General features: G+C 41.8%; 2 protein-coding genes across 4 annotated transcripts; one reads left to right on the top strand and one right to left on the bottom strand.

Moving 5' to 3' along the window:
- Positions 1-580: 580 nt before the first annotated feature.
- On the bottom strand, positions 581-12,275 carry mau2 (MAU2 sister chromatid cohesion factor). 3 transcript variants are annotated; one of them, XM_087831702.1, is made up of 19 exons: positions 11,923-12,275; positions 11,792-11,806; positions 11,581-11,649; positions 11,020-11,115; positions 10,828-10,922; positions 10,703-10,730; positions 10,446-10,601; positions 9,007-9,153; positions 8,813-8,903; positions 8,626-8,729; positions 8,407-8,484; positions 7,207-7,272; positions 6,836-6,919; positions 6,660-6,709; positions 6,484-6,561; positions 6,298-6,409; positions 6,103-6,193; positions 2,922-3,049; positions 581-2,832 (listed from the first exon to the last, which is right to left on the bottom strand). In XM_087831702.1, exons 1-19 carry the CDS (start codon positions 12,154-12,156, stop codon positions 2,758-2,760), a joined length of 1,797 nt encoding a protein of 598 aa, XP_087687828.1. In that variant the 5' UTR covers positions 12,157-12,275; the 3' UTR covers positions 581-2,757. The 3 variants fall into 3 exon arrangements, with proteins under 3 accessions (XP_087687828.1, XP_087687829.1, XP_087687830.1); XM_087831703.1 differs by having other exon boundaries at positions 8,813-8,879; XM_087831704.1 differs by lacking the exons at positions 581-2,832; positions 2,922-3,049 and adding an exon at positions 4,386-4,472.
- Positions 12,276-12,703: 428 nt separating this feature from the next.
- armc6 (armadillo repeat containing 6) lies at positions 12,704-19,170 on the top strand. The gene is made up of 8 exons (XM_006786613.3): positions 12,704-12,837; positions 13,085-13,226; positions 15,725-15,810; positions 15,913-16,474; positions 16,585-16,730; positions 16,814-16,945; positions 17,089-17,226; positions 17,316-19,170. Exons 2-8 carry the CDS (start codon positions 13,106-13,108, stop codon positions 17,526-17,528), a joined length of 1,398 nt encoding a protein of 465 aa, XP_006786676.2. The 5' UTR covers positions 12,704-12,837; positions 13,085-13,105; the 3' UTR covers positions 17,529-19,170.
- Positions 19,171-19,592: the final 422 nt, after the last annotated feature.

The following is a 19,592-nucleotide window of genomic DNA, read 5'->3' as shown; positions in this document are numbered from 1 at the left end:
ATTAAAAGGCGGACAGACATCACTGTGCGGCAACGCAGTGCAAGTGAAGACTGCTCTTAACACATTCAAGCGACGTGCATAAATCGATGCAGACTTCAAACTGACAAATCAACAGTGTTTTTTGGACATTTTTTAAAATAATGTACAAGAATTATGAAACCCAGTGGACGCACTGAACATGTGGACAAAATAATTCAATTACAATCAGCCTGGTTTCCCACACAGTTCAATGTGATGTAATGCAGAGTATGTGCTTCTACTGGAGAAGCTAAAACAGCTAAATCTTTGGTATGGCTCTGCAGGTATTATTTCACTCAATATGTGCTGAACACACAGTTATCAGGCTTTCTCCTCGCTGCAGTGCCGCACGTTGTTTCAGAGTGGATCCAAGTGTAGAAGCATATTCAGTGAAAACAAACAAATCATTCAACTTTAGAATCTTTATTCATAAAAAAAAGTTATACAAGTGTTAAAGTTAAGTCATGAAAATGACAACATGGCGAACAGAAATTAAACATTCCCTTTTATGACATGCTGTGAAATGCCAATAAAATAAATGGCAACCACACCGTACCAACCGAACGTCTTTGCTTTATCGCAATAATCACTATGCAGCTGACGAAACTCAGTAGTTGATTTTTAAAATACATTTGTAAAACTGTCTTAACTAATTAAATCTTTTCCTACTTTAGCATGAACTCAAAAATCATATCCTACATGCTATATAATAATATATCAAAACTATTATAAATTGTGTCGGCAAAAAAGAAAAAAACCCTTAAATAAATAAGTTATTTAAATATAGATACATAAAGAGATCGTCTGGAAGAGATAAGTGATAACTGAAAACAGTATAATTCTGAAAACGTTTACAGGTTTCATTGTGAAACGGCACATGTGCAAAGAGGTAACAGTCGGTTCTATTTTAGTAGAAATGCTATTCTTATTACTGGTTTGTTGACCCGGAGAAAATGTGCACAGCATAGAGATATACACAGTAAGAGTGAAATGACAAAAATCTAAAGGGAAGCTCAGTTAGTCTGCAAGACTGTAGTGTGAAAAGATGTCAGATTAGTCTTTTTTTGTGACATCACAGTCACATTTTACACTTTACATACAACTGAACGTTCAATAAGTTCTTATGATGTTTACAAAATGCTCCGCTGGTTTGGCCGTTTCATAGAACTTTAAACATTTGATCCTTTTCAGCGAGTAAGCCATATCAAACATATCATTGCATAACATTAACATAATTACACATAGTATGCTTTGTAATGCGTATCCAAATATATCCTGTGCTTTTAAAGAGACAAATACTGAACTTGTGCACAACGACAAACTAAACGCATCTGTATGGCCACTGGTTCGACTTTAAAACGAACTCTTCAAAACTAAAAGCTTTATTTGACTTAATATAAGAACACATTCATGGTGGTTTGAAACAAAGGTTAAGAGACGAGCTGCGTCTGTCACGTTCGTGGAACAACGCAGGTGAATTTAAAAGAAAAGTTCAACAAAACTGCAGATCTTTTGTTTCATACAGAAAGAAACAGGTCAGGTGGTGGGCATCACAGGTGTGCTCAGTGGAGTCTGTTGCTCAGAAAAAAGCCACACACACTGTTTTTATACTAGCCTGTGTTAGCAGCAACACACAGTACTCACTCACTTCCATTATTTTTTGAGGTATTTAAAAGAACCCAATGTTTTCTGAAAACATTCAAAGTGACTCTGTTATGCTTTAATGGAGTTAAAAGCCTCGCAAAGTTACAAAGACCAACGTTAGTGTCAAACTGGAGTTATTCTCAATAACAGAACTTCCTGAAACGCCCGTTTACAGTCCAGGCTTTCTACCTCACTGTGTATAACACAATGCACGCATGCATGACGACTAGTGTGACACACCCACAGACAAAGATTAAAGAGCGGATTAAATCCAGATGCAGTCAGCTGTTATTCTGGATCCACTTCTGCTAACTTAAAAATGTATCAGGTGGTCTTCATACACCCTGAGAGTTACTGCAATGTCCCCACAACATGAGGAAAATCTCTATAAGCTTAGTGTTTGTATGCTGTGTGGCTAATAGTACTGTCTGCTTGTTCTCTCCAGCTCTCTTCATTCACATGTACTGCCTGTTCTAACACCCCAAACAAAACTCATTTACAGCTCTTCACACAAACCCACCTCAGTACGACTAAAGCAAACTAGCCATCACTTTGAAACCATCTTTCCTCCCGTTGCTCTCTGCTGCTAAAATCGCTGTTCGATAAAAGTCACTGTTCACATTGGCTAAAAGCACGGCAGTGTTGTGGTTTCAGGTAAATTTCAGAAAGAAGGTAAAAGGCAGGCAAAGTCGGTAGGCAAAGGGCTTTTAAAACCGAGTGTTTCAGACAGTGGGTGAAAAGTGGCACCGCTGCAGTGTACAGTGTAAAAAAACATGAATGTGTGAAAAATTTTTCTAGTGAGTATGAGCCTATAAAGAACCACAACAGGGGCACTTTAACCCAGCCAAACCCAGCTGTGATGCCCCAGTGCCCCAAAAAGATGAAGGAAAGCACCAAATGGAAGTCTGCCAAATGACACAGTGCAGTGTGCCTCATTTTTTCCCTTAAATTCATTACTCCTCCTTTCTCTCTCTCGCTCTTTTTTTTTTTTTACCCTTTTATCAGCTGCTTCTACTTTCAGACACCCCAGCTTTCTTTAACCGTTTTGTCTGCAGCAGCTGCTCTGTCTCTCATTTTGTCTGTGGCATCGAGTTCTCAGAGTAGGCTGCCCAGGCTGGTCGTGGGTCCATTCTGAGGCTGGAACTGCACAGGAGGGAGGCCGTCTGTCCACTGAAACACAAAACAGAGGTTCCTTTGAAAACCCAACCAGGGTGGAGTGACTCACTGTTTATAGTGTGACTGATTGATGATGTGCTCACACTGATGAGGTTGTGTTCAGGGAGGCTGCAGGCTGCGATGTGGTCCTGCAGGAGCTGCTGGGAGAAGTTCTGATGCATCTGCGCGGCCTCGTGGGCGTCCATGGTGTTTCCACAAGCCTTGTTCAAATCTGCTGGGAAAAGATTTAATTGTGTATGCTGATGATTGTTAAATTATTTTGGATCCAAACACCATTTCCAAACCTAGAATGCGCCGTACGTGTGCGTGTGTGTACTGTGATTAAATGATTTTTCACCCACTTGTTTTTCCCCAAGCTTCGTTCAGTTCTAATTCAGTTGTGGCTTCATTACTCTGTGATTTATTGAGGCTGAGAAATGCATATCACTGCCCTTTCTGCAAGGGATCGTTCACCGTGAACCGAATACTGGTGCAAAATGATCAGCTGGAAATCAAAAAGCGCTTTTGTTATTCGAAGGGAGCGACAACTGTGCCAGGAAGGCGATGGTGTGTTCTTAGTATGTTCACTTGGCCAAAAATAACAATGTAGTTCAAAGAAACGTAACAAGTATTTTGCACTGTGCTGTAGCCGTGGAGCCATGGAGTTTATTTATCATAATCACATCATGAATTTTGACTAAAATAAACAAATTACTGTTAATTATCAACCACTGGGTTATCCATTACACCAAGCTAAAGCTGTCAAATAAGAGAATCCCCCAATAAATACCATATTCATCAAAGTTACAATGTTCTGTTTTTTTCTTTTTGTTGTTGCTGAAAATAAGCTAACTAACTGTTAACTATTATGGTGCTATAAGGGGGATGGGCTAGATAAGAGGTGGCCCATCAACAGAGTACCGTGAAAAGTCTCGAGTCACCTCTCATTGCTTTATGTTTTCTTCTAAGGAGCCAGACATTCTTGTAGTTTCATAAAGTGCTCTTGAGCAATAGTTGTTCAAGCTTTCTGAAGGTCTTTCAGAGCTCTTCTTTGGTCATTGGCTGCTTTTTCACTCATTTTTTAGGCCATTCCTTGTATCCGACCATTTTCAGGCTAATGTGTTTGTTTTTTTTTGTTATGCCACTTAACACTGACCTTTGAATCACTCAAGGATAAAACAAACAAAAAAAAACTTGGGATGAAGGGGATGGGGATGAGGGATGAACCAGTGTTGTGTATACACATAACAGAAAACTGCACAAAGAACCAATTTTAAACCGTATCTTTAGGGACCAAAGTACCTTAAGACAAAACAAAACAAACAAAAAAACTCCGGTTTGACAGGCATAAGATATTTTTGCAATAACAAGGTGATTCTGAAAAAGCTGTTAGATAAAAACTTGGCATATCTCAACTTGGTGTGCAGTGTGTTCTTAAAAAAGTTGAGGACACTGGACAAGTGGAGGAACAAGTTGCAAGACTAAAACTATCTACAGCAGATGAACAGAATCTGAAAGTAATATCCTTAAGAAGTAGGAAAGAATTCAGTAAAGACCTGAGAGATGCATCTGGATCTTCAGCTGATCCATCTACTGTTCAGTGAAGCCTCATCAGAAATGGTCTCAGTAGAAGGGGTGGCTGTCAAAAAGCCATTCTTAAGGAAGGGAAACAAGGAGGAAAGGCTGAGGTATGCCAAACTACACAAGAGCTGGACTGACAATCAGTGGCGAAGATTTTATGGAGAGATTTAAATTTTTATCGATTTGTGTGGATGAGGTGAGGAGAGAGGTACAACAGTGAGTGTTTACAGCCAGCTGTAAAACACGGTGGAGGCTCTGTCATGTTTTAGCTTCCTTTTCAGCCACTGGCATTGGGGATGTAGTCAAAATTGATGGAATTATGAATTCAGCTGTACCATCAGATTCGGATACACCATGAAATAAAAGCACTAAACTGCCAAAGGCTTCATTTTTCAGCATGACGACGATCCCAAACACACTGTCGATAAAATAAAAGCATGCCTGGATATCAGTGGATATGGACTGACTTCCCAAAAACCCAGACATCAACAATATTGAAGCAGTGTGGGATCATCTTCACAGAGAACAGAACAAAAGGCAGAAACATCCAAAGAAGAGCTTTGAATGTCCTTCAAGGAAGTGGAAAGAAATATTCCTGGAGACTACTTAAATAAATTACAAGAAAGCTGCCTAGACAGTTCAGCCCGTGTTAATGATTAAAGATTGTCATACCAGATGTGGACTTTTAAGCTTGTTAGAAGTGTACAAACTCTGTTTTTGCTTTATATACTGTATTCCCATCTATATTTGTACATGTTTCAATAAACCACTGCATTCGTTTCCTATTTTCAGAGCAAAATATAATGAAATAAGAGGTGGCTTGAGAGTTTTGCGCAGTCACATAGTAGCTCATGCTCAAACACTACTCACAGGACTGTGTAGTGTTCAAAAACAAAGTGAGACATTTACACTGCTTGGCTGTACTGCACCGACTAATGAGAATAAAACCCCACTGCAGGTGGAGGAGGCTCGCAAACAGAAATGTTTGAGTTCACAAAGTTTATGGCTACATAGTCAGAAGTAACTATGGTCATAAAAATCATGAAAATATGTGAAGATATGAACTTGTCACTGACCACATTACTGATGTCAGCATAACGGTGACAAGAAGCTCCATACCACACCTTTCTAATCTGGGAGTCGACCAATAGGATCCCTCCATGATCATGACTAAAATGATGAAACATGTGACAAAGCTATCACATCATTTCATGGAGTCCTTTCCTCATTTTGTGCGTACACAATTTATCAGCACGGAGAATCTCTGACTGTGTGACTAGTGTGCATGACAGTTATGCTCTGAAAATGGAAAGGGGCCCTCAAAATGACCATGACCTTTAGGGCAGTTTGGGTGAAGACCCATTGGGTAATCACTGTGTCATGACACTAGCTCATTGGTCCTTCAGCCTGATGAGCTAAACTTAATAATTAAGTTGAAACATCATCTCTCATAATAACTTCTTTAAGGTTCACAACTGAATGTATTCTTCAGGTTGAACTACTCCAAACACAGCGCTTGTCTATTGCGACCCCTTCAGGCCAAATATTGTCACAATTTTGTTGTTTGTAATCTTAAAAGGGATTTTAGCTCATAAAACCCCTCTTGAGATTACAAACTATTTGGACCCATCTTAGGTAAATTAATTTTATCCCATAAACTGACCATAACACAAAAATTGAAGAAAGGCTCTGTGACACCTGTACCTTTAAGAAGTGCCGAAGACCAGAGCTGCACAGACATGTCTGGGATCTTGCTTGCCAGCTGCATGGCAGGAACCACCATGTTGTTACTTTCCTGGAAAACGAAATGAAGTCGCGATCACATCCGCAGCCCTAAAATAACTGTGCCACAGCGTGCGTGGTCTAACGTGCAGGACATGCGGTGGTTTGCAGTCTCACCCTGTGGTTGCCTAGAACAAAGAAGATGTGGCCCAGTAGGACGAGTGAGCAGGCCGTCAGCCTGTTTAGATCCTCTGCATTAGACATCTTCAGAGTCTCCCTTAGAAATCTCCTGTTGATATAAATTTTCATGATAATCTCCCTCATCCCAAACAACAAGGACAGAATATTAAAAAAGTAACTTACTTAGCCTCGTTGTAACGTCCCTGAAAGAAAGACAGGAGCCCTCTGATGTAAAACGCTGCAGCTCGAAGGCAATGAGAGCTGAAAAAGTCAAAGTTATTTTATTTTAAAACAATAAAAAATGCCAAAAAAGTAACAAATCTGCACGATGTGTTTGTCTATGCAGCCTCAATAGTTACCTGACAGGAAAGTTGTGATCAGGGTTAATCCTCTCTAAAAGGCTATACAGCTGTTAATTAAAAAAAACAAAAAAAAAACACAAACACACACACAAAAAAAGGAATTTAAACCAAAGGAGGCAAACATTTATTTTAAAAAATAATTTAAATACTAGATAAAGCAGAAACTTTCAAACCTCTTGATGTCTGTTCCCTTCCCGAATGTAGACGCTTGCCAGGTTTGTCACAATGAACGTCCACAGTTCCTGATGTGTCGTCATCTAACAGAGGAAAGAGACACAGGGACTCACTGACAGCACAGAGCTATCTGAACACCACAGAGCCAAAAAATAATAAAACTACAGTCATTGCTGACAGACGGTCACTGTGTAAAAAACGTTAGCCGTGCATGAACTGATACAAACAGATGTTTGGTATCCTACCGGGTTTCCAGTATCTGGATAACCCGAAGAGTTCATGGCGAGTTCACAATGCACCTGGGACTTGGGATCTAAAAAGAAATGAAAGGACAAACAAATCCGGAGCTGATGGTGATGACGAAACTCACCTGCAGAGCTGCAGTGAACTGGGCTTCAGCATTGTCCATGCAGTTCACTGAGATACAGTACAGGCCCTGAGACACAAGAAGAGAAAACAGGAGTGAATGCTTCATTTTAAATGAGACAGTTGTAGTTTGTAAACAGTAAGCGAGCAGTTAGAGAGGCACTTGAACAGAACCATAAGCTATAGAACATCAACCAAAAGTGCACACTTATGTGACACATTTCATTGGGATTTAACTGAAACCTTGAAAAAGTACAGATCTTAAATGGGAAGGTTGTACTTGCACCAGGGACCAATGTAAATACTTCTGCTGAACTTCTTTTTATAGCATCAGTCTTCTGAAATGTACTGAATGTCATATTTTCCATAAAGCTTTGTATCATCAGTCATGTAAAAAAGAACGTACGCAGTTTCAAAGCTGACATTTTACATATCAGACATAAAAAAAATAAAAGAACCATCTGGTCCTTAATCAGGTTTGTGATCAGCAGCAAAGATGATGGAGTCAAAATCCAGAACCAGTGTGTGAAAAACTAAGTACACCTAATGATTCAATAGCTTGTAGAAGCACTTCTAGCAGTAATAACTTGAAGTGAACATTTTCTGTATGACCTCAATCTCCCGTGTTGCTTTGGAGGAATTTTAACCCAGTCTTCTTCACAACGTTGCTTCATCTTGTGGAAGTTTGTGAGCATTCACTTATGCACAGCTCTCTTAAGGTCCCACCACAGACTTTCAGTCGGGTTAAAGTCTGGACTTTGACTCGGCCACTGTTGTAGGTTTTCTGCTGTGCTTGGTATCATTGTCCCACTGCATGACTCACTGTCAGCCAACCTTTATCTGTGTGGCAGATGGCTTCACATCTGACTCTATAATACTTTGGTATACAGTTTTCTAATGTGCCAACTGAGGTTTGCAGTCTGAGATGTAGCTCTTGAGTATTTCTGCAGTTTCTCTGAGCAGTACACGCTCTGACCTTGGGGTGAATAATCATCCTCAGTGTAGAATGAACTTCAGAGACTCACTTCCCAGACTGATGGGTAGCAAAAATTGTTCCTTTAACATCACTGCTGATGTCCTTCCTTCTTCGTGCTGTGTTAAAACACACCTGAATGCTCCAGACCATGAAGCTACCAAAACCTCTGCTTTCATAGAAGTGCTCACAGCTGCTGCTCATGTGCATTTTCTTTGACTGCAGACTTACCAGGAGTGTATGAAGCTGGGCTGCGTGGTTGGTAAACAGCCTGGGTGACTGCTGGCACAGCTGGCAAACCTGAGAAATCTGAACACAAACCATTGCAATCTTAAGCTACAACTGCAAACTGCTGAGAATCTCCAAAGTTAATGTCACAGAATCGATGCTTTTATCCAGAATCATTCATCTGACAACGCAAGGATAAAATCTCTACAGCTGGTGACTCACTTCTTGTAAAGCTGTGGCCTTGTGTCCAGTGACCAGCCGGCACATGATGATATGCTCCAGCAGGATGACTTGAAACGTGGACAGGATGGGACTGCTGTCCAGCACTTTGAGCACACAAATCGGAGGTGATTGATTAACACCATCATCAAGTAGGAAATAATAAGCGAGTGTACGCCATCAAACTTACTCTTCAGCTTCTCCAGCTGCATGAGCGCCTTGTCTGTGTACTTCTGTGCTTTCTCCAAGTATCCCGCCTGCATGGAGTGCATCACAGTCACCTTTTCAGACAAAAACAAACAAGCGATATTACACAAAACGTTATCTGCTTTTGCACTATACTTTCAGTCTTTCGCAAGCTGTGTGTCAGTAAAAGCGTCTCACCAGATACACAAGCACACACATGTGCTCCTTGGGCAGCCAGTGGAAAAGGGCTGCTGGATTAGTGGGAAGGATCTCATCGTCATGGAGAGTGGAGATGGTCTGGATGCACTGCTGCAGCTGCTTCAGACAGGGCTTCACGCTCTTTACCTGAATCCGACACATGCACAGACACTTTGAAGGTTACAGTCGGTCATTTAAAAGAAAAAATAAAATTGAATACTCTTTTTATACAGTGATTAGTGTGTAAATATGCCTTCCAACAAATGTATGCATTCTCATAACTTGAGAATTAATCCATTAAAAATAAGTAGGAGCAGGCACCAGTGAGTAGAAGCTGACATGTTACCCTTTAATCTTAAATACAGCGGGCCTTTCACCAAATCCAGTTTTATGTATGTGGCTAGAGACCAGCCGCATAAGTAGGACACCAAAGGTCAGGGAGAAGAGAAGTCGTAGCCGTTCCTGTGACGTGGAAGCAAATCGTGCCTGCACTTCCAGACTGCAGATATGAAGAATCATAAATGTGTTTTCTCGTCAGAGAAGGGGCCCCGTCACCGAAGAAGTGAAAGCATGAAGGAAAGAGATAACCCACCGGCATCTAGATAAAACCTCCTCAACACCGGAAGCCTCATCTATGAACTGAAGTCAGGGCTCTAACACACAAAAAACGCACACAAGCATCTTATCTCCAGGTAGCTGACAATAAGACGGCTAAACAACATCAGCAGCTGGTTATAAGCTAACATTATTCCCAGGCTCGAGTGTCCTGAAAATCCCCCTTTTCCTGTGATAAACTGATTACACTCTCTCACCACATGAGGATTTATTCACCAAACATCAGAGCCCAGCAATGTTAGACCCACTTTAACGAAAGTTTCACCAGTGCTGGCTAACAACAGCAAATAGAGCAGCGTTTACTGACAGAAAAGTTCAGCATATCCTCAACAACTCATCACAGTAATGCTGTTATCGAACAGAACTGAGCTTCACTGACTCAACAGCCAATATCGGACTCCTTTTACAAAGCTTCACAGCCTCCAATACACTAAATAGATGTGGACACATATTGATATCTGAGGTAAACAGCGGACAGACAGCCTACACTCATAACAGATGAGCGGAGGTGAGAGTTGTTTGCCCTACAGCGGCCACCGTCACTGGAACCACGCATTTGAATTGGGATGGATAAGAAGACAGAACTTAGTTATCCCCAATCTGCAATCTACTGACATCTAGTGGTGAGATTTTACACACTGCAGCTTTAACTTTGCTCTGAGCATCATTTTAGCATAATGTAAAAGCATACAGATTTATATTTGATATCTGGCACAAGTTATGGGGTTAAAAAAAACTTTATTTAAAATAGATGTTTCTTACATTTTTATGAAACTTCAACAATAACGTATCTATTTAGAGCCGGTTTTGACCCACGGGCATACCTGTCCAGCATCCAGGTAGTGTGTAACCTGCAATACCAGGAAGAAAACTCTCAGCGACTCCTTCTGAATGGGGTTTCCCTGCCAGTTCTCCACAATGGTCCCACATAGTGTCAGCAGCGGGTGGACCTCGCTCAGCTTCCTCTCCATCAGCAGTAGCTACAGGGCCACAAACACACATTACGAAGCTGCATAATCAGAAAACAACACAAGTTAACACATCGAGCGCTTTTAGTTAGAGGAGAATGATTTAAGCTTACCATTCCTTTGCTTAACAAGAAGAGGGCTCTGTGGGAAAATGAAAGAACAAACTTAACGTGAGTCAATGCATGACCGCGGATGAATCACTTATCTCACTCAGAAAACAGAAATCTGACCCGTTTACCTCGTGTATTCTGATCCCATGACTCTTGCGTACTCTGCTCCGACTCCTAATAGGTCACAGGCGGACACCAAATCTTTCTCCAGTGCGTGCAGTTGCTGAAGGAGACAGAACAACATTGCGCTCATACATCAGCCACGCTTCAAATTAACATAACAGGCACAAGTAGGTTTGTAATGTTGAGATGTTTCTTACTGCCAGCTGAAAAAGCAGCCTGCAGTGCCAGTAGGGAGTTTGCTGGGAGATCTGGATGGCCTTCCGCAGCACCGGCTTTGCAGAGTCCACCAAGTTCTTGGAGAAAGAAGCAAATAAGTAATTGAAAGAGAATCTGAATTCATTTTCTCTTGAATTTAAGTCACAATCTAATTGGAATGAGCTTTATTGATCAACTATGTGTACACGGACAAAGAATTAAGCTCCAGTTATTTCTTTGCTCTCAGTGTACAGAACAGAGTAGACAAGAGAGGACGCTGACATGACATCAACATGGCACACAGACAGTTATATATACACAAACACACATGCATGAGAGCATGCATTTTATTCATTCAGATTATTGGCCAGAGGTTTTTCAGGTTGTTATCTCTGAGTTCCGAACACAAGGCTTGCACGTGACTCAGCGGTACAGCAGTGAGTATGACGTCACTGCGCGCAAAACCCAATAAAATAAACAAATGCACCTCTGCTAAAGTTTGTCCAAGCATTGTTTTTTTTTTTTACAAACAGGGAAGATGATGAGAACATGGATGTACATACCTGTTGACAGTAAAACTCGGAGAGAATACTCGCTGCCTCAAACTTGACATCTTCAAACTGAGAGATCTGATAGGTGTTGTTAAAGATGCAACCTACAATGTGAAAACTCACCTGGTTTTAAGGAGATGCTTAAGTGGCACAACTTATAAAAAAAAAAAAACCAAAAACGGGTTGCATGGGTTTTAATACTGCACATGAAAAAGGATATCTGCTGTGATATGAACCACTAAGGAAGAAAAAAAAGGAAACATCATCAGTGAGAGCACGGTGGACCCTGGGTGGTGCAGTGATCATAAAACGGTGGTGGAGGTGTTTCTAGTACTGATCATCAGTGCTGCTCACCGCTTTCTCCAGGTGACTCTGGGCCAGCTCGCCGTTCTTTGTGTGGCGGTACAGCACCGAGCCCAGCTGGAGGTGAGTCCGGGCCTCGACCCTCGGGGGCGGCTTGAACTGAAACACTGCTTGCAGACAGTGGACGCAGAGCCGGATCTTTGGAGGACTCGACGTGCGAAAATGTTCCGCAAAGCCCAGCAGAGCCAGATACCAAGGCTCCGGGGCCTCTGTGCTCGCTGCCATCCCAAGTCGTCCGGGGATAAAAACAACAATTTACCGTTGGGACAACGTCCCCAGATTCAGCTTGCCCCAGCTGCGCGTTCCACCTCTTTCATTTGCATGAATCGGAGTAATAGCGCCAAGGAGCTAGTCCGAAGAAAAATGACTTCCGGTTGTAGCTTTTCAATATGGACACGCCAAACAAGAACATATTTAGTATGTTGTAAACCTATCTGTTAAACTTGCTTGACGTGGATACAATATTCAAACAGAAAGAACAATTTTCCATCATTTAGTTTTTTGACAAGTTACTTTTATAAATAATTGAAATTGCCTCCTTTATTTTGAAAGGGTATTCGTCAAAGTGAAAATATAATTTCAAATCCTTTTATCATCCACTAAATAATACATGTTACGTTAAATAATCACATATAAATAATATGAATAATTTACTGCCATCTTCTCAAGATATATAATGTAGTAATTGTAAATAAGTAATTTGTGAGAGGAACCTATGCTGTTCAGACTATGTTTGAGAAGAGCAAAAATTTGTGTGGGACATTTGGAGAAATTTGCTATTCACGTACATTTTTCCGCACAATTTCTCTTCTCTGTGAATAGTACCAAACAGTCGACAGCGAAAACTGCGTTACTGTGATCGCTTCATTCATGATACCGGAGAAAGCATCCTCTTTCAGGGCGGAGGTAATATCCAAAGCATTTGGCTGAATTACTTTTAATCGGCTCATATAAAATAATAATGAAAACAACGAGAAATACCACAGTAAGGGTCTTATTTAACGATTGCCCTGGAAACTTCACCGGCTACAGTAACAGGGAATGGAGCTCATGTGCTTTAGCCAACAATAGCTGTCGGTATTAGCTACCTTAGTGGAGACTGAATCCGCCCAACACTGCTGAGGCTTCACTTCGTTGTTGCATTTAATTTCAGAGTTGAAGATAACGAGGCAAAATGGCCAAACGGAGAATCACACAGGAGACCTTTGATGCTGCTGTCAGGGAAAACATGGAGGAGTTTGAGATGGACCCAGACGAGGCTTTGAGGGAGGCTGTGGAGCAGTTTGAGTCTCAAGGTAAATGTCACAGTTGGTTAATGTACACTGACTGTTACACACTTTGTCAGGGTGACACCGTGTCGGTTAAGATTGATATAAACTTCAGGCCGAATGACAAGGTAAGAGTTGCATGTCTATTGAAATTAAATCACTGATGGTCAAGCTGCAGAAGACTGGAGCCATGAGCATGTGCAGTGCTCAGGAGGAAGACCACACAGAAGGTTGTAGTGTAGATGAATGTAGTGAACGAGGATACACAGAAGGTTGGCGTGACAGAGAAGGATGCCAGCGATAGGGTGAGATGGAGGCAGACAATGCCCTGTGGCAACGGCTAAAGAGAGCAGCCAAAAGAAGAGGAGGAGGAGGAAGAAGAAGATGTAAAGTGCTCATGAAACATGTGTCCTTTATTTTTTTGGTTCTGTCACATTTGATTTTGTTTTACGTTAAAATTCCTTTACTTTAAAGTGTTGCCTTATATTCTAACATCTGTAACATGTCATGTTATTTGTATGCATGCAGATGTTAGCTGAGATCAGGAATGTCAAACTCATTGTACATTGCAGGCCGCATACAGCCCACTTTGATCTTAAGTGTGCTGGACCATTGATACAGCTTTTTCTATTATTTTAAAGGAGTTTCACTACACATTTGATTCTGGGCCCTGGACTTAATGTTTGACAACTCTAGCCTTGATCCTTCATGGGAAGCTGAACTTACTATGCTGATAAACAGATTCCCTGTTTACTGCACTGTGCACTGTGAATTTTTAGTCTGTTTGCAAAAATCCAAAGTAAAGAATGTTGCAGTTTTTCCACATCAGCAGCATTAGAAATGGTCCAGATCATAAAACTCTGATTTTTGACCGGCCAAATCTAGATTAATCTCTGTTTTTGATTTGTGTAACCATTCTTTTACCTCTTTCACTGTGGTTTTATGATTAGTTCAGTTTGTCTGTTTGGTCACTGTATTACTCAAAACTTATGAAAGGATTGGCATGAAAATTTTTAGGAGAGTTGGATCTTGGCCTAAAATCAAAGTTTTGGATTCGATTTGCATTGTGAGAGCAAAACTGAACATTTTGCAACATGTCTGGACAAGTACACTGTTACATCCCCACAAATAAGGTCTAGGGGTAGGTGTGGGGGAGCAGTAACAAATAGAACTGAAAGGCAGAAAAGGAAGCCAGTTCATGCATGGTGTGTAGGTAGCAAAGGTATGCAGTCTTAAACTGGTCTTGCTTTATTTGTGTGCTTGTAAAAAAAGAAGCAACATCCCTTTGTCTTTTTCCTTTTCAGTCTGTTCAAGTTTCATTCTCATGAATATGTCTTTGTAGCTGGTTCTCCTCAGTAACAGAGAGGGAAGACTGTACACACACACACAGAGCACACACACAGACTTCTTTATTATCAAGCACAAAAGAAAAAACGTTTGCTCAACCAGCTGCCCAGATTCAGAGCATTATTGTTTCTGTGCTTTGCTCTGTTCTCTCGTCCTCTGGCACCCCTGCACTTACCATGTAGGGAAAGAGAGTATTTAGCAAATGCAAGTGTGCCATGCATTCAACCATCCCATCCCTTTCCCTCTTACAGCCAAGCTACAAACTATATCCCACTGCCACAATCCTCAATAAAGTAGCAAACTCTTCATAACTGGATCAGTTGGCTTCTTTTCTCTTCAGACTTTAATCAGCTATAATTTACTTTTACTGCTGCTGTCCCTCCTGACCCCACAGTGACCCTCTCCATTTGCTTTTGCCATCTGTCTGTCCGTCGCTCCATCCATCTATCTGTCCCCCCGGGCTGGAACCTATCCCAGCTTACCATAGTGCGGGAGGCAGGGTACACGCTGGACAGGTCGCCAGTCTGTTTTAGGACTAACACAGAGAGAGAGAGAGATTCTACTATTCATCTTCACATTAACACCTATGACAAATTTAGAATCACCAATTAATCCAACCCCACTAACTCCATGCCTTTGGACTGTGGGAGGAAGTTGGAGTTTAACTTTCCTTATTTTTTAAAGATAATGACAGATTAACTTTATGAATTCACCTATTTCTCAATCAAATGCGCACAAAGCACTGATACAAAGCTTTTTTTCTTTTTTTAAACAAATCTTCATATATCGATCCCGTGGCTGAGGTTTGCTGCTTCTAACAGAAGCTACAGTAAAGACATTTTGGGAATGTTGGGAAAGCAATAGGTACTAAAAAGTAATTTATTCCTTCTCCTTACTTTAATCAGCTTGAAGCCTCTGTCTTGAATAACAATTAACACATAAGGTTAGTCCACTTCTCGCCCAGCGAGACCTGTGAAAGGCTCCAGCCCCGTCAAATATGAAGAAGAGAGTGCACTGGCACTCTGATAATTACAATAGCTTTTTTTGTTGTTACTGCCGCTTCTGAGATGTTAAAATGGTCATTAAAGAAGTTGTATTGACCTTTGGACCCTTTTTTTGTGAACTTCATGTTGTGCTGTGAGTCACAGCATTAATTCTAATCGTATGTGTTAATGCAGGTGTGGACCTCAGTTGCATAGTGAAAGCTGTCCCAACATTATCATCGGCTGACAGTCAAGAAGAGCAGACACACGAGGTCCTACAGGTGAGTCTTGATCTGTTTTCCTGAAAAGAGAATGCTTATTGCAAAATTTTATCTATATTAAAAATTAAAATTAAATTTATTTATTTTTTTTAATCATTTCAGGCGTTGGAGTCCCTCCGAATTGGAAAAGACTCTGCTGGTGTGACAGCAGACCTAAAAAGCTTCACTGAGCAGTGCTCACTGGGATTTGCCCAGCGGTACCTCGCTGCCCAGAAAGACGCCTACCCCGTCATCCTGTCCTACTGCAAAAAGAGCACGGGGGAGCAGGAAGCAGCATTAGCTGCGCTGTCTGCTCTGGCCGCGCTGATGGATGGACAGCCAGACTTGCTGGATGCAGAGGGCCGGCAGTTCCTATTGGATGTCCTTAAGAAGTACCAGGCAGACTCTTCTGTGACACGGGTCGCCATCAGTGCCGTGCGGCACTGCTGTTTAAAGCACGAACAGAACAGGCAGGATTTTGTCAAAGGCGGCGTCCTGCCGCTGCTCACTGGTGCCATCACACAGCACGGTGAATGTGCGGAGATGGTTAAGGAGGCCTGCGCAACTCTCCGAGTCATGACCTTTGATGATGACGTGCGGGTTACGTTTGGGCACGCTCATGAACACGCCAAGAGTATTGTTCTTGAACACAGCGGACTGAAGGTGTTGATTGAGGCTGCCAAAGGTAAGGCCAGCTGATCATATCAATATAGATTTAGCTTCTGCGCTTTCTAGTCGCTTTGTATTTGCTGGTACACTTAAATAATTTCGATTTCTTGGATATCTTCCATACAGCTCACCTTGGCAACACTTCTGTTTTGAGTGAGCTGTGTGCGACTTTATCCCGTCTGGCTGTACGCAATGAGTTCTGTCAAGACATCTGTGATATGGGCGGATTAAAACTCATGATGACTTTGCTCGCAGACAGCTATGAGTCAGCGGTAACGTACAAGAAGCAAAGATCGTGATGAGGATCGAGTCCAGGTTTGTTTGTTTTTTCGCTGAAGTGTTTGTCTTCCCACAGGAGCTGGTTCGGCAGGTCCTTAGCGCGATCCGAGCCATAGCAGGAAATGATGACGTGAAAGACGCTGTTGTTAATGCCGGTGGAGTTCAGCTCATTGTCATCGCCATGAACAGGCACATGAGCAACTCTGCTGTGAGTGTCACTGTTGTACCTACATGTTAAATCATGCTAAATTGGTCTCTGTGCATTGAAACAAACAAACACACAAATGAGGGATACACTGACTGAAAGAATCCTCTAAGATGTTCTAAGATTGTGCTCACTTTCTGCCATAGGTGTGCGAGCAGGCTTGTGCATGCCTCTCTGTCCTTGCTCTACGTAAACCCAACAACTGCACGGTCATCATGGAGAATGGAGGTGCCTTGGCTGCCCTGCAGGCTATGAAGTCTCATACCGATGTGGTGAACGTGCAGGTAAGATCATGTCATCAGTGAACAATATGCTCCCCGGGATCTGGAGTCTTTGTGACTGTGATTCACGTTTGGTGTTCTGCTCTTTACAGAAACAAGGGTGTATGGTGCTCAGAAATCTGGTTGCACGAATGCGTAATTTCAGCCAGCCAATCTTGGAGATGGGAGCAGAAGCGCTGATAGCCCAGGCGCTGCAGAACCATCAAGACTGCGGTGATGTAGGCAAGGCGGCCCTGAGAGATCTGGGATGTCAGGTGGAGCTTCGGGAGCTGTGGACCGGCAAACATGGCAGCCTTACCAACTGAAAGTGGAGCACAGCACCACTGCAGAAGGTTCGCAAGGAATGTTCAACACACCTTGCAGGGATGGGGTGGGGGTTTAATAGCAGACATTCAGTCCCGCCCACTGTGATTTCATTTCCCGGCAGAGGTTTAGGTGAGGCTTAACCATCAACTGCCATTGCATGCAGCCACATGATGAAGGAGAGACGCTGGTGATGTCAGTCTTTCTTCCATATTTGTATGAAAAAATAAAATAGCTTGTTAGTTAGCTACTTAACCACTAAAGTACAACAATCAATAGCCATAGACAGTATAAAAGATGGCTGTCGCTACCATGATGTCACTCAGTGATTTGTGAAGCCCTGTTTTGATGCCTCAAGCTGAGAGTTTTTGCCATCACCATCTTGATGTTTTGAAATCAGACGTGATGAGTGAGGGAGGGAACTGTGACAGCACGTGCTTACTGGCAATATATCACAGTTGTATAGCTAATGAGATTATCTTGAATAATCTTCGTTTCTGACACTTATGATGACCAAAATTTACAAAATAGACTGAGTTTTTTATTCAGTATGTCCCAAAATATGTGACAGAGCCCATAAAATCATCAGTTTATGGTTTATAAAAGTCAAGATTGTTGTTCTTTTTCCATTTTCGACTTCTATAGGACTATAGGATAGTATTTTTGTAGGCACAGGCGATGCCTCCATTAAAATTAATCCAGGTTTAAGATACCATGTTTGATACTTTGTTAGTAGTACTGATAGCCAGTAGCCTAGCTAGCTGAAGTAAGACAAAAAACATTTGAAAGCATATGAAGAAAAGCCTTCAGCTTTAGTTTCACATCTGGTTGAAAACATGTGGCCATTAAATGCATGAAGAGGGATAAAGAAGGGTGTGCTTTAGGGTGTGGCAGGCGCCCTGACCCTTGTTATCTCAGTGAGCCCACCCCTCTTTTGTCTTGTCAGGTTTGAAAATGCAAAGATAGTGAGACTCGAGGCTTCAAGATGAGTTTTTTTAACCAGCAATTTAATTTGAGGTATGTCAACAAAAAGTTACAACAACCTGTGGCCCTAGGGTTTTCTTTGAGGTCTGTAAACACAACAGATGTAAATGGGTTTAATCTTACCCACAATCTATCCCTGTTTTAGTGGTAGCCCAGCTAAAATCTGCCCACATTTCACATTTGAACCAGCAACATTGGCCCTGTTCTACTTGCCACAAACACTTAAATATGTCTCCCTGAGTGCAATTTTGGCTAAAATGTAATCCTGTCATGTTTATATCTAACATATAAACATAGTAGAAGCAAATACTCTCTTAGTGAGGCATATTTGTACAGTACATTTGCTGAAAAGCACTTCAGGCAGTGTGAATCAACACACGACCAGTCACGATGCTTTTGCAAGATTTGAAAGTGTTTTCCAGTATAAGTACAAAAAGGCCTTTGTAGTGCTGTTGTATGCGTTTTTATTATTTATGTAAAACTTTTTTTTTTAAGTGTTTTTGTAAAATGTTGTATGAGTGCATTTGCTGCTATGCAACTGCTCTGTAACGTGGTGACTTATTTCCTGTGTTGGCAGGGCCAAATTGTACATGTTTTGAATGCCTTACACATGCTTTATTTTTAGTTTGTAAATTTGTCATTAAAGTTTAACACAGTATGATACCATCTTCTGTTATCTAGCTGTGTGTGATAGTAACAGACCCTGTATCTCTAGCAAGAAACTGCAGAAGGCCCACTGCCTGCTAAGTGGCTCCCCTACTCACGCCCCTCTAACTGACCTATCCAAGCGTGCCGCACCTCACTGAGACTTCATTTCCCACAATGCACCTGCGCTCGTCCTTGTCAAACCTCACTGTGGTCATTGCGAACCGCCTCGCCTGGCTGACAGGAGTAGTAACGGCAGAGCCCACAATGGAGGAAGCCTGTCACTTAGAGTCACTGCAGCTCTGGAGCATGTGAGAAACGTATTTTAAAAGGCACCTTCAACATTAGGACACATTTCCAGTCAGGACATTAGCTCATGGTTAACATTTGCAGTACGCTGTTACCGAGAAAATAGACGCGAATTAAACGGCGGGCTA

This window comes from Neolamprologus brichardi, chromosome 18 (assembly GCF_056152115.1).
Source record: "Neolamprologus brichardi isolate AB-2024 chromosome 18, ASM5615211v1, whole genome shotgun sequence".
Taxonomy (NCBI): domain Eukaryota; kingdom Metazoa; phylum Chordata; class Actinopteri; order Cichliformes; family Cichlidae; genus Neolamprologus; species Neolamprologus brichardi.
Note: the sequence above shows the minus strand (reverse complement) of the source record. Positions and strands in the feature narration are given on the sequence as shown.

What these genes read in the sequence shown, in the direction of transcription:
- mau2 (XM_087831702.1), bottom strand. Translation starts at nt 12,156, where the DNA reads ATGGCAGCGAGCACAGAGGCCCCGGAGCCTTGGTATCTGGCTCTGCTG. An exon ending in AAGGGAACAGACATCAAGAG is followed by an intron (nt 6,710 to 6,835) that starts GTTTGAAAGTTT and finishes TTTAATTAACAG; the next exon opens with CTGTATAGCCTTTTAGAGAG. An exon ending in TTGTTCTAGGCAACCACAGG is followed by an intron (nt 6,194 to 6,297) that starts GTGAGACTGCAA and finishes TTCGTTTTCCAG; the next exon opens with GAAAGTAACAACATGGTGGT.
- armc6 (XM_006786613.3), top strand. Translation starts at nt 13,106, where the DNA reads ATGGCCAAACGGAGAATCACACAGGAGACCTTTGATGCTGCTGTCAGG. An exon ending in CAGACAGCTATGAGTCAGCG is followed by an intron (nt 16,731 to 16,813) that starts GTAACGTACAAG and finishes GTCTTCCCACAG; the next exon opens with GAGCTGGTTCGGCAGGTCCT. An exon ending in GGCACATGAGCAACTCTGCT is followed by an intron (nt 16,946 to 17,088) that starts GTGAGTGTCACT and finishes TTTCTGCCATAG; the next exon opens with GTGTGCGAGCAGGCTTGTGC.